Source organism: Echinops telfairi, unplaced genomic scaffold (assembly GCF_000313985.2).
Source record: "Echinops telfairi isolate 266 unplaced genomic scaffold, ASM31398v2 ScPeMD7_7421;HRSCAF=8459, whole genome shotgun sequence".
Taxonomy (NCBI): domain Eukaryota; kingdom Metazoa; phylum Chordata; class Mammalia; order Afrosoricida; family Tenrecidae; genus Echinops; species Echinops telfairi.
Genome location: NW_022111321.1, coordinates 21,033,078 through 21,045,043, shown reverse-complemented (window position 1 = coordinate 21,045,043; position 11,966 = coordinate 21,033,078). Strand labels below are relative to the sequence as shown.

Below are 11,966 nucleotides of genomic sequence, written 5' to 3'. Positions count from 1 at the left end.
TATGAAATTAATAATAATTTATAATTTATCAAGGGCCACTAGTGTGGGAAAGAGGTTCGGAGGGTATCAGAGGAGCTGACACCAAGGGCTCAAATAGAAAGTGAATGTTTAGAAAATGATGATGGCAGCATATGTACAATTATGCTAGACACAATTGATGTATGGAATGTTATAAGATCTGTAAGAGTCCCCAATAAATTATTTAAAATTAAAAAATAAAAATAAAATGTACAAGTAAAACTAAAATAAAAAAAAAAAGAATCAATGGAAGAGTGATTAAAATGAATAAGTCCTGGTTGTACAAGTCTTTATAATACATTTAAACCATTGAATTGTACAGTACATAAATTATATGTCAAAGATAAAAAGCCTTTGAGTTCAAAATTCACTTAAAATCGCATACACATCGTTTTCACTACTTGATTAATGCGCCCTGGGCTCTATCTTCTCTCCCCGCCTCCCCTCTATGCTCTTCATGGCCCTCACGATAGGAGCTGACAGGCCACCAGACTGTTCCTTGCTTGTACCTGCCTGAATCGGCAGGCCACTATGTCTTTCACATTGTCAACAGGTTTTTGTTTTTGCCTGTTTTGATCTTTGTTTTCTGCCATGAATCCCACCCCTTCTTGGTCGGATTCCTTACCCTAACTTTTCTTGGTCACCCATCACTTTCTTTTCTGTCTCAATCTTGGCAAGGCACCCACCTCTCCCCACCTGCATTGACTACACTGAACATGAAACAGGATTAAAACTACAGGCGTGTCAGCGACTGTGTACACGCGAAAACAGCTTGGAAGCCTGGGGCAGTGTGGGCAAGTTTACTTATACTGAGAAATTGTGGACGGGGTATTTAAGAGCCAAAGGTGAAAAAGTATAGGAACTAAATTAAGCAACAATCCTTTTACTGCTAACAGTTCATGTTTATTCTATAATGCCATTCTGAACTTAGTCACGACAGGCATTTCAGAGAATAAAGATAAGCAACTTGATCATGTTTGCGTCTCAGAAAGGCAGGTCTGGAGGCAGAGTCAAACAGGATAGAGCGCCTGTGACTGCACAGAAAGAAAAGCACTAACAAGAACCTGAACCGAGGCGGCAGCGGTGGGGATCAAGGGAAGAGACCTGATGCCATGCGTACTATGGCGATGACTGACTGCTCACTGTAAGCTGGTGCGTGACTCTATTCCAAGAGAGAAAAGACGATGGCAATCTGTTCCTGGAGTGGCTGTAGCCTCGGACATCCTGATGGGTTGCTGTGAATCAGAATGGACTCGAACGTACCCAATATAAGCATGCAGAGAAAGGGACCTCTGGGAGAGGTATTTAGGGAGGCAGAATGGACAGGGTTTATGAAATGAAGATGACGGGGAAAAAACCAGCCAGGTTTCTAGCTGAGATGGCTTTCTACATGATGATGCCAAATCAAGAAAAGGGACAGCCTGTTTTGTGAGAACAGATAATGAGTTCCGTTGGGTTATATGCTTGCTGTATGACAAGGTCAGGGAAAGTACAAACGAATTCCTTTCAATTGAGATTCTGCCATTCTAAACAGACTATCCATAATCTGTTTCTGCTGTTCTTCAGGGCTGAAACAATTACCTGAAGCAGAGTAGGTAATAAGATTACAAGCATTCACCTTCCACTTTCTCGACTTACATCATATTCTTCCTCCCAGAATTTAACATTTCACGTTTACCCTAGATAACGCACATCAGAAATAAATTTTAAACCCCCCAAATTATATTTCAATTTCACAAGACAATGCAATATAAATGTATTATCAAAGGTCTCAGCAAGAAGAACCATTTAGAATATTTCATTTTCATCAACATGACAGCTAATGTGTAATAGCCATTTCTAGTTTACTTTGAAAAACTACATCCTGAAGTTTTAAAAATATACCAGTGGGTAAAGTCCTAAAGAAAACAGTTAGCAAGTGATCCTTTCCTCTTTAGGCTTTTTATCTAAATTCACATTCCTAAGAAAAGTTTCAAAGAAAATTTCCACTCCAAAACCAACCTTTAGAAACAGAAGATAATCCCCCCGCCCCTCTCTCTCTCTCTCTCACACACACACACACACAAATTGTGCTCAGAACATTATCTCCCAAAGAGTAGGGAGGAGAGGGAAGAAGGAACAATTGAGTAATCATGAGAAAGGTTGGACGCTGTTAGGTGTTTTACAACTCTATAACACAGGAAACTTCAGTAGATATACTGTTCTTTTTCTCATCTTAAAAATCTTTATTTTACCAACTGCCAAGAACAATGGCCAGTTATTAATCTTCATGTTTTCTGACATACCAATGGCGTCTGACCCAGATGTCCACTCCTTCCTGCTAAGAGCTCTCTCCCCTGGTTTCCAGAACACTGCTTTCTCAGTTTTTCTTTGCTCTCACTGGTTCCATGCTGATTTCTCCTCTTTTCCCAACCTTCTAATGCTTACGGTGGCCAGACGTTGGTCTTTTCCTAATGATACGCACTACTCAAGTGGTCTCAATCTGTCAAGAAATCTGACTGATTCTACCTTCAAAATGCATTCTGGATCCGACCGCTTATCACTCCCTGCATAGCTAGCTCCCTGCTCTGAGTCCATATTGCCTCACTGAGACGACTGCCACAGTATCCTACTTTGTGTCCCACCTCCATTCTTGCTAAAAAGCTACAAGCTATTTGCAACACTGGAGCCAGGGTAATGCTTTAAAAATATTAAATTAGGTCCAGTCATGTCTCTGTTCAAACCCCTCTTAATAGTTCCAAGGTAATTCTATGCAAGGTAAGAGCCAAAGACCTTACAATGGCCTACCAAGTCACAGCATCTCCCAAATTCCTGCCTACCGTTTACCTTTCTGATCTCATCTGCTACTAGTCTTCTCCCTAATTCATTTGCTTGCTTTTCTCCAGCTATCCTGGCCCTCCTACTATAAGCTAAGCATGTCAAACCCATTGCTGCTTCAGGGCCTTTGCACTTCCTCTCCACTCTCCCTTGACAGGTGAGTCGGAACTGACTCAATGGTAGTGGGTTGTGTGACTAGGCCATCTCTTTATTCCATATCTACATGACCAGGCTGTGTAGTCATGAAACCAAGAAGCTCAATGAACCCAAATCATGAACATCACACAAAGCACACTACAATCAACTTGTCAAAATCAGTGATAAATAGAAACTGTTAATGCCAGAGAAAAGGGCACATGGTTTACAAAGGAAAAAAGAAGGGAAAAACACAACAGCAGATTTCTTGTCCACAGAAATGATGTAAATGAGAACAGAGGAGCAACAGCCTGTTGATGTTGAATTCTATATCCAATGAAAACATCTTTCTTAAATGAAGGCAAAATAAAGACTATTGTAGATATATAAAATTGAAGAGTTTATCATCAGTAGATTCCGCCTGGAAAATGTTTCAGGCAAAAGGAAAATGACACCAGATGAAAAAGTTTTGAAAATGATGAGGGCAACAAATGTATAAATGTGCTTGACACAATGGATGGACATATAGATTGTGATAAGAGTTGTATAAGCCCCAAATAAAATGATTATTTTTAAAAAAAGAAAATATGCATTCATACAAGGAATACAAAAACAGCAATTACCCTCGTAAATAGAAATTTTTGCTTAATAGTAAAATCTCTTTAAAAGGTAATTTAAATAAAAATAATAGCACTGTATTTAGAAAATACAGTCTTATTTATATGTCTCATAAAATAAGTAAACTGTATGAGATGGGCATAAAGGCCAGGAAGGGCAAGATGAAAAGAACGATTACAATAAGGTTCTTATTGAAAAACAAAACAAAAACTCACTGCCACTGAGACGTTCCAACTCATGGGGACCCTATGGTTTTCTACTACATGCTAGTCACTGAGCATCACTTGAAGGTCAACTGTGATAAGTGAAATATTTGTATATGAATGGCAGCGACGTAAAGCCAAAAACTGAAGCCAACTCAAATTGGTGAATGGATAAACACAATGCGGCATATCCATATATTTGAATATTACTTGCAAATAAAAAAAATTATATAGATACATATGCAACAAAATAAATTAATTTCAAAATAATTATACTAAGAGGAAGAAACCAGGCAAAATTATATAGGATATTATTACGTTTATATAAAACTCTACGACATACAAATTAACCTAAGTTCATTGCCATTCACTCACTTCTGACTCATAGCAACCCTACAGTATAGAGTAGAACTGTGCCCTAACGTTTCAAAGGTTATAAATCCTTTAGGGAGCAGCCAGCCTCATCTGTGGTTAGAGGCCCAACACATTGCCATGATACCACCAGGACTCCTTAAACAAATCTTCAGTGACAAAAAAAACAGATCAGGGGTTCCCTGGGGAAGGGGGCTGTGTAGTGGAGGCAGAGACAGTACATTGCAACAAGTACAAAGACACTTTTGGGACTGATGGGTACTTTGATTTGGGTGGTAGTTCAAAGATGTGTGTTTAGTGTCAAAATTTATTAAGTTGTATACTTTGAATTTGTGGAACTTATTTTATACAAACTATCCTGTTAAATTATTCTTTCATAAATATATATGTAAACTATTCTTTAAAAAATTAAAAAAAAATATCATACAACTCTTAATCACAATCCATACATATGTCAATTGTGTAAATCACACTTATACATTTGTTGCCCTCATCATTCTCAAAACACTTACTTTCCACTTGGGCTCCTGAAATCAGCTCTTTTTCTTTTTTTCCCCTCCCTCCCTGCTCCCCCCTCCCTCATGGACCCTTGATAATTTACAAATTATAATTTTATCATATCGTACACTGTCCGACGTCTCCCTTCACCCACTTTTCTGTTGTCCATCCCCCAGGGAGGAGGTTATATGTAGATCCTTGTAATCGGATCTCCCTTTCTACGCTCCCCTTCCCTCCCACCGTAAACTATTCTTTAATGAAGCTATCCAGTGAATAATGTTAGGCTTATATTTAAGTTAAGAATAAACGTGCTTAGACTACCTACAGTGTTCTGGCTCCATGGAGAACACACACACTCACACACAGATAAATGCTAGAACCAATACATTATCTATAACTTATAAGAATTAGAGTATGTCTCTCGGGGAGGAGATGAGCCAGTCAGGGTGAGATGTAACAATGATGAGAAATACAACTTTCCTCTAGTTCCTAAATGTTTCCTCCCGGCTCCCACTACCATCACTTGAATTAGATCTTGCAAGTCTGACTAGACCAGAGGAGGTACACTGGTACAGATAGGAACTGAAAATACAGGGAATCCAGGACGGATGAGCCCTATAGGACCAGTGGTGTGAGTGGCAAAACAGGGAGGGTAAAGGGAGAATGGGTAGGAAAGAGGGGACCGATTACATGGAACTGTGTGTGACCTCCTCCCTGGGGGACAGACAACCGAAAAGTGGGTGAAGGGAGACGTTGGACAGGGCAAGATATGACAAAATACCCATTTATAAACTATCAAGGGCTGATGAGGGAGGGGGGAGCGGGGAGGGAAGGGAAAAATGAGGACCTGATGTCGGGGGTTTAAATGGAGAGAAAATGTTTTGAGAAATGATGTACAAATGTGCTTTACACAATTGATGTGTGTATGGATTGCAATAACAGTTGTATGAGCCCCTAATAAAATGTTAAACAAACAAACAAAAAAAAAGAATTAGACTATGTCATAAAGCCCAATTAATCAAATACTGAAATAGAGATAAAGGAACTGCATGCCTACAGGTCTTCACAGCTAGCAAATCACTTGCTAAATTGTAATACCCAAAAGACCATGTTTATTTATGTCACTATACCCCCCAAAAGAGCCCTGGTGGCACAGTGCTATAGTGCTTGACTATTAACCAAAAGGTCAGCAGTTTAAACCCACCAGCTACTCTGAGGAGAAAGAGGAGGCAGTGCACACCTAGGAAGATGTACAGTCTTAAGAACTATGTGGCAGCTCTACTCTGCCTATGGGTTATTATGAGCCATAATGGACTCAATAGCAGTTGGTTTGTTTTTGTTGTAGGTGTTGTTACATTCATGCCTGGTACAATGCCTGGGACACAGAAACTCAATAAATATTTGTTCCCCTCACAGATGAGAAAAGGAAGAAGTATCGTAAACATCACATATATAAGAATAAACTATCTTCCATATTTAGCTCATTTTAGATATACTGTATATACTCGAGTATAAGTCAACCCGAATATCAGCTGAGGCACCTAATTTAACCACAAAAACTGCATTAAAAATGTGCTGGAAAACTCGGTTTATCCACGAGTACATACAGTATATGTTTTAATACTTGAATGCTGAGAAATATCTAACCCATGCTACCAATTCTTAAACAAGCAGGACACTGAAGAGAAATTTTTAAAACTTACCAAATATCTCTCCATTTTTGGCATATTCTGTCACAAGGTACAACATACTTTTGGTCTCCATTACCTATTGATAAATAGGTCCATATTAGTCTGGCAGGGAAGGATTGTAGTTTACCACAATATTTAATATATCAAAAAAGAATAAAAATGATCAATAATTCAAATGGTGGATAAACGGACAAGCCCATACTATCTCTAGGCTAAAATTTTTGTGAAAAAATAGATCCTTGCTATTCTAAGTGTAGTCAATGCACCACTGCTCGGGAGCCCATTAGAAATGCATCATCTCAGGCCCCAGCCTGCCTCCCTGAGTCATAATTCACATTTTATCAAGATCCCCTGTGGTTCCACTGTTATTAGGTCTTGCTGAGCTGGCTTTGACTTACGGCGACCTCCTGCACAACAGAACGAAGTAATGCCCAGTCCTGTGTCACCCGCACAATGTCTGCAATGCTGGAGCCCACTGTTGGAGCCACGTATCACTTCATCTGGTGGAGGGTCTTCCTCTTCTTTGCTGACCCTCTACTTTCCCAAGCAGGAGCTCCGTCGCAGGGACTGGTCCCTCCTGAGAACATGGAACAAAGTCTTGCCAGCCTCACTGCGATGGGGGGCTTCTGGGTGTATTTTCTTCCAGCACACACTTGTTCCTTCTTCTGGAAGTCCGTAGTGTATTAAATATTCTTTACCCACATCATCATGCAAATGTATCAATTCTTCGGTCTTCCTTATTCGTTGCTGTTCAGCTTCAGAGGTGTTAGAAAATAACCTGGCTTCTATCAGGCCCACCTTAGCTCCCAAAGTCACATCTTTGCTCTTCAGCACATTGAAGAGTTCTTTCATAGACTTTCCCAGGCCAATATGCTGTTCAATTTCTTGGCTGATGCTCACAGAGGTGTTGACTTTGTGTACATTTCAGTCTGAGAAGCACAAATATGCAGAACAGGAGTCTTGAAGATCAACTTTCAACACCCCTTCACCGACTCTTACAATCCTGCACTATCACGGGGGACCTCTAGTAAGAAAAGAAGAATCAAATCACAGAGCTGTTTATCTAGCCTGTAACTTGGCCAACCTGACACAGTGTAACGTTCCTCCTACAATACTTTAAATATTGTTACACGATGCTGTAATTTTTAAATGTTGCTAAAAATTTCTCCATGGCTCTACTGCTGCACACTTTTAAAAAAATTATTTTTTTCCTAGGTTCAGAAAGAAAGTGTATCATTGTCACAATTTTGATCTTTCAAATCACACGAAAAGGGCGATTTAGAAAGGTTACAAATTTATAGATTCAATGGAAAGATTCTTAGACTGCTTCTCTGCGCTACGCTTCTTTTTTCTCGTTCTTCACAGACGAAGCAACTGTGTGCAGTGGAGCGGCAACCCAGGCGTCACAGCAGACCTGAGCCCACAGGGTTTTCGGAGGCGGATTTGTTTCCGGCAGCAGATCACCAAGTCTTTCTTCCGAGGCCCCTCTAACACGCGCTAATTTTGTGACATTTCAGCCCTTACCTACTGAAAGGCAAAAAGTGAATTTTACTATTAAAAGAGAGGTGTAGAATTATTCCCATCAGGCTAGAAAACTAACAGCCTATGCAACATGTGGGCATACACAAATCAAATAGTAAATGGGCTTTAACTGATTATTTAGATCAAATAGAGAGAATTATCATGTGAATCATGGTAGCTGCATCTTTACTTTGACTTACAGTTTCATAGAAACTCCTAAAAATACAATCCATTTCTTATATCTTCTTGAGTAATTAGAAAACAAAACAAGCTTCAAGACAGAAAGACTAGGATATAAATTTGACCTAAGAGGCCCTTGGTAGTTTAGAGCCTTAGGAAAGGCTTTGAGTAGCATACCATAATCTTTCATCCTTAGCAGGTAGATCATAAGCTTTTAATTATTTTACATTATAAAAATCTATTGATAACAAGTTGTTTAGCCAAGTGTATATGTTTCCATTAGGCATGCATATATGTACGCACAAGGAAGGGATGCCTTAAAAAATTCATGGAAAAACTCCATTATCTTTTTAATTCCATAAACTTCTGAAGTTCACCCACGGCCCCACGACCTGCTGTACATACATATATACTCACAACAAAAATTACATGCATGCACCATTGTATAAATACATTTTGTGTCTTATAAAATGCACACAATGAAAAGTTCTAATATTTTCTTCTTATATCCCAGGACACCTATGTTAACTCATTGGGGACACACATGATAACATACTAAAAATTTGGATCCTGGAGGGAGAAAAATTAGGCCTGGATTTGCAGGCCAACTTTGTTGGTGGAATTACTTCTGCTATCATTTACCTTGTGCTAGGACTGGCGTGCAAAAACGACTGGGAAGTTACCAGTAGGGTGTCACATGCTGATGCAATCAGAACCCAGCACACCCCTGGGTGCACATGTCCTATTTTGGAGATCACGATCACAGGCGAGCACACTGAAACATCTCGGTTTTTATAGTCTTCCAACATGACAATGCTGCACGCTGCATCTTAATAGCATTTTGCATTAAAAATACTATACTTTTTGAAGATAAAGTACTCTTTAGAAATTTGATAAAATCTTCCCTTTGAGTCCATGGCTTATACTTTCAATGTGATTTGTTTTACATGAATTGTATCTTATGAACACTGACAATGACAGTCCCAAACCCTGGTTACCTGGCCTGACCTGAGAAAAAAATGCAGCACACAAAACACCAGATCTGGGTCTAGGTTTTACAAATGTTACTAATACACTAACATTTTAGCCTTTACATTTCATAAAACATAATCAGTACTTTCTCTCTTTTTTATGAACAAAATGTCGCACCATCACCACATCCAGCAGGGTTAAGCAGGGGAGCAAAGTTTCACAAATGAAAACATCTTAAATAAGTAACTTCGAGACTTAGACAATTCAAAATTAAGTTGTTGGTTTCCTAATATTATTATTGAAAGATAATACAGGAAAATGGATGTGTTTTTAGCTTTATAATAACATGATTGTCCCTGGCTGGCAGATAAACACGAGCCCAGCAGGGAAACGTGGTGCTGAGAACAGACGGCTGCGGAGAGAAGCAGAGAGGTGTGAGGCAGGCATACCTGATAGAGCTTGATGATGTGAGGGTGGTTTAGCAATTTCATTATGTGTACTTCTCGGTAGATCTTATCAAGGTTCACCGCATCCAGCTGAGATTTGTCTATTATTTTTATCGCCACCTGCATCCCAGAACACACACCAAAAAGATACAGTGAGTTTACAATAGGTAATACTTCCCAGTTATGAATCTTTTTAATAAGTGAAAACTGAGACGTCACCTGTGACAATGACAGATTCAGTTTTTACTCATTCACTCATTAATTCAGTCTACCTCTTAAACACCCACTAGTAGAAGGTGCTACAGTCGCTTCTGCTGGAAATGTCCTTAATGTACACATGATGAAGAAGCCTCTGTTAAAGGCTTTTAATACGACATACTTCTCTTTCCCTGTAACTGCAAGGCCTTTTTGCTTCATTAATAATCTCAGCAGTTTCGATGAAAATTTCCATCCCATTGCAAGCAAATGATTAGTCGATTAGGAGACAGGTAGGAAGGTCTTTGCTAGTGTATTGGAACACCATTTTTTCCAGAAAAGCAAATGCTATGCACCAAAGCATGTAGACATTCCTTTCTGGGAAAAGGCTGAATATAACATCTTAAAACCCATCTCTGTGAGAAAAAGATGAATTAATTTCATTCTAAAAACCTCAAAGTACAAAACAAATAGTTAAAACATGTTTTAACTCTCTTAAAAGATTCTGATTTCAGAAAATGTGGCTTGTTCCTATCGTATTTACATCAGAACCCAAACCACTCCAAGGTTATTAACAAAGGAATTGTATCTGAAGGTGAATAATTAATCAATATCAACAGTCACTTTTCCTCATGCAACTAGAGAACTTTTTATTGTTTTAATCAATAGCTATTTGGTTAGGAGAATAAACAGTCTGATTTAAATAAAATTTCATATAATTAGGAATCATTCATATTTAGTACATTCGGAGGAAACTCTTAGATGTAATTCGCATTCCACCTATCTTAATAAATGAAGACTTCTGAACATCATTTAGCCTAATGCTTTTGCTTCAGGATATATTTTAGCATCAACTATTCTATGTGCTGAAATATAGTTCAGTGGTCCTAAAAGGTATCCAAGAAAAATACAGTCAATTTGCTAATTCACTTCGTTCCCTCGGCGTCTTGTCTCTGCAGGTCATTTGTCGTCTTTCCTGCTGGTCATTCTGGCTGCTGCCGTTCTCTCCTAAAGCTCTGGTGTCGCCGTTAATGTCATACCTGTCCCTAGGTCTGGCCTGCTGTCTATGCTTCTTTGCCCCCTGTTCCTGGTCTGAATTAATTGCCACTCACAGAAGAACTCAGGCTTCCCAGGGGAAAGCTGATAACCAAGTATAATGTGTAAAATTAGATTTATGTGGCTAGGAAGAAAGGGAGTAGGTTCCTTTCCGAGGCAATAAAGTGTAATGGTTTTGAGATAGTGATCTTCATTATGTTCGGTAGTGTTTTATTCATCTCCATATTGAAAATACTCTAAAAAGGTAAGGCGTTAAACTTTGACGGCTAGATAAGCAGACTGACTGATACTATACTTGCTATTAGGGCCATTACCCAGCTGCCACATCAAATAGAAATACATTTAAAAAGGCTCCCCAATCCCCATTAAGAGTATAGCAGAATACAGTAAATTATTTCCAGTAATTATGGATAAAAGCTGCCATATAAAAAGCATATGTGTACAATAATTTTCTCAATAATACTTAGGAAGACAGCCTGGGGTCTCATAAACATATTTTCGAAGAAAATGTCTTCCCCTACAACTTCCAGCACGAGCCTCAAAATCAGTCCCACATCAGAAGCGTTGAAGGAACCCTGGTGACATAATGAGTTATATGTTGGGCTGCAAACCACAAGGCTAGCAGTTTGAACCCACTAGCTGCTCCCAGGGAGAAAGGTGAGGCTTTCTGCTCTCATACTGCCTTTGACAGCCACAAGGGCAGATTTACTCTGTCCTATAGGGTCACTATGAGTCATAATTGGCTTGATGACAGTGAGTTTAGTTTTGGTATCAAAAGCGTTTACAATAAGCTGGATCACAATCATCTAGCAAACAGTAGGAAAGGAAAGAATCACAGTTTTAAAAATCTCAGTACGGTTACTGGCAGTAAGAACAATTTTTATGGATTACATATAATAATTTGACCATCATAATTAATGTTAAAAAAAAAGATTTGGATTCTAAAAGTGAATTAAAGGTATTATCAAGAGATACCTCCTTTCATATTCTCTTGGTATCTTGGCCTGAAAACAATAAAAAAGAATGGAATAAAAATTTCATAATAATAAATTATAAGCAGTATTACTTTTCTCAATCTTGTTTGTTGTTCCGGTCAGTTCTGACTCATAGCGACCCCTATGCGTAATAAAACGAAAAATTGCTTGGTCCTGTGCCAATCTCACCATTGTCGTGTCTGAGCCCCTGGTCGTAGCCCCTGCGCCAATCCAATCCATCTCATCAAGGGTCTTCCTCTTTTTTATTGC

General features: G+C 38.9%; 1 protein-coding gene across 4 annotated transcripts in view; it reads right to left on the bottom strand.

Annotated features, from left to right (window-relative positions):
* SIK2 (salt inducible kinase 2) overlaps window positions 1-11,728 on the bottom strand; it is a 120,144-nt gene extending 108,416 nt beyond the window's left edge. For 3 of the 4 annotated variants that reach the window (XM_045297748.1, XM_045297746.1, XM_045297747.1), the window contains exons 1-3: window positions 11,698-11,728; window positions 9,475-9,591; window positions 6,365-6,428 (exon numbers count right to left, since the gene is read on the bottom strand). In XM_045297748.1, coding sequence (XP_045153683.1) covers window positions 6,365-6,428; window positions 9,475-9,516 — 106 coding nt within the window. In that variant the 5' untranslated portion in view covers window positions 9,517-9,591; window positions 11,698-11,728. Of the gene's footprint in view, window positions 1-6,364; window positions 6,429-9,474; window positions 9,598-11,697 lie in introns of those variants that run through there. The other variant, XM_004709042.2, reaches the window with a different exon arrangement.
* Between the last annotated feature and the right edge of the window lie 238 nt (window positions 11,729-11,966).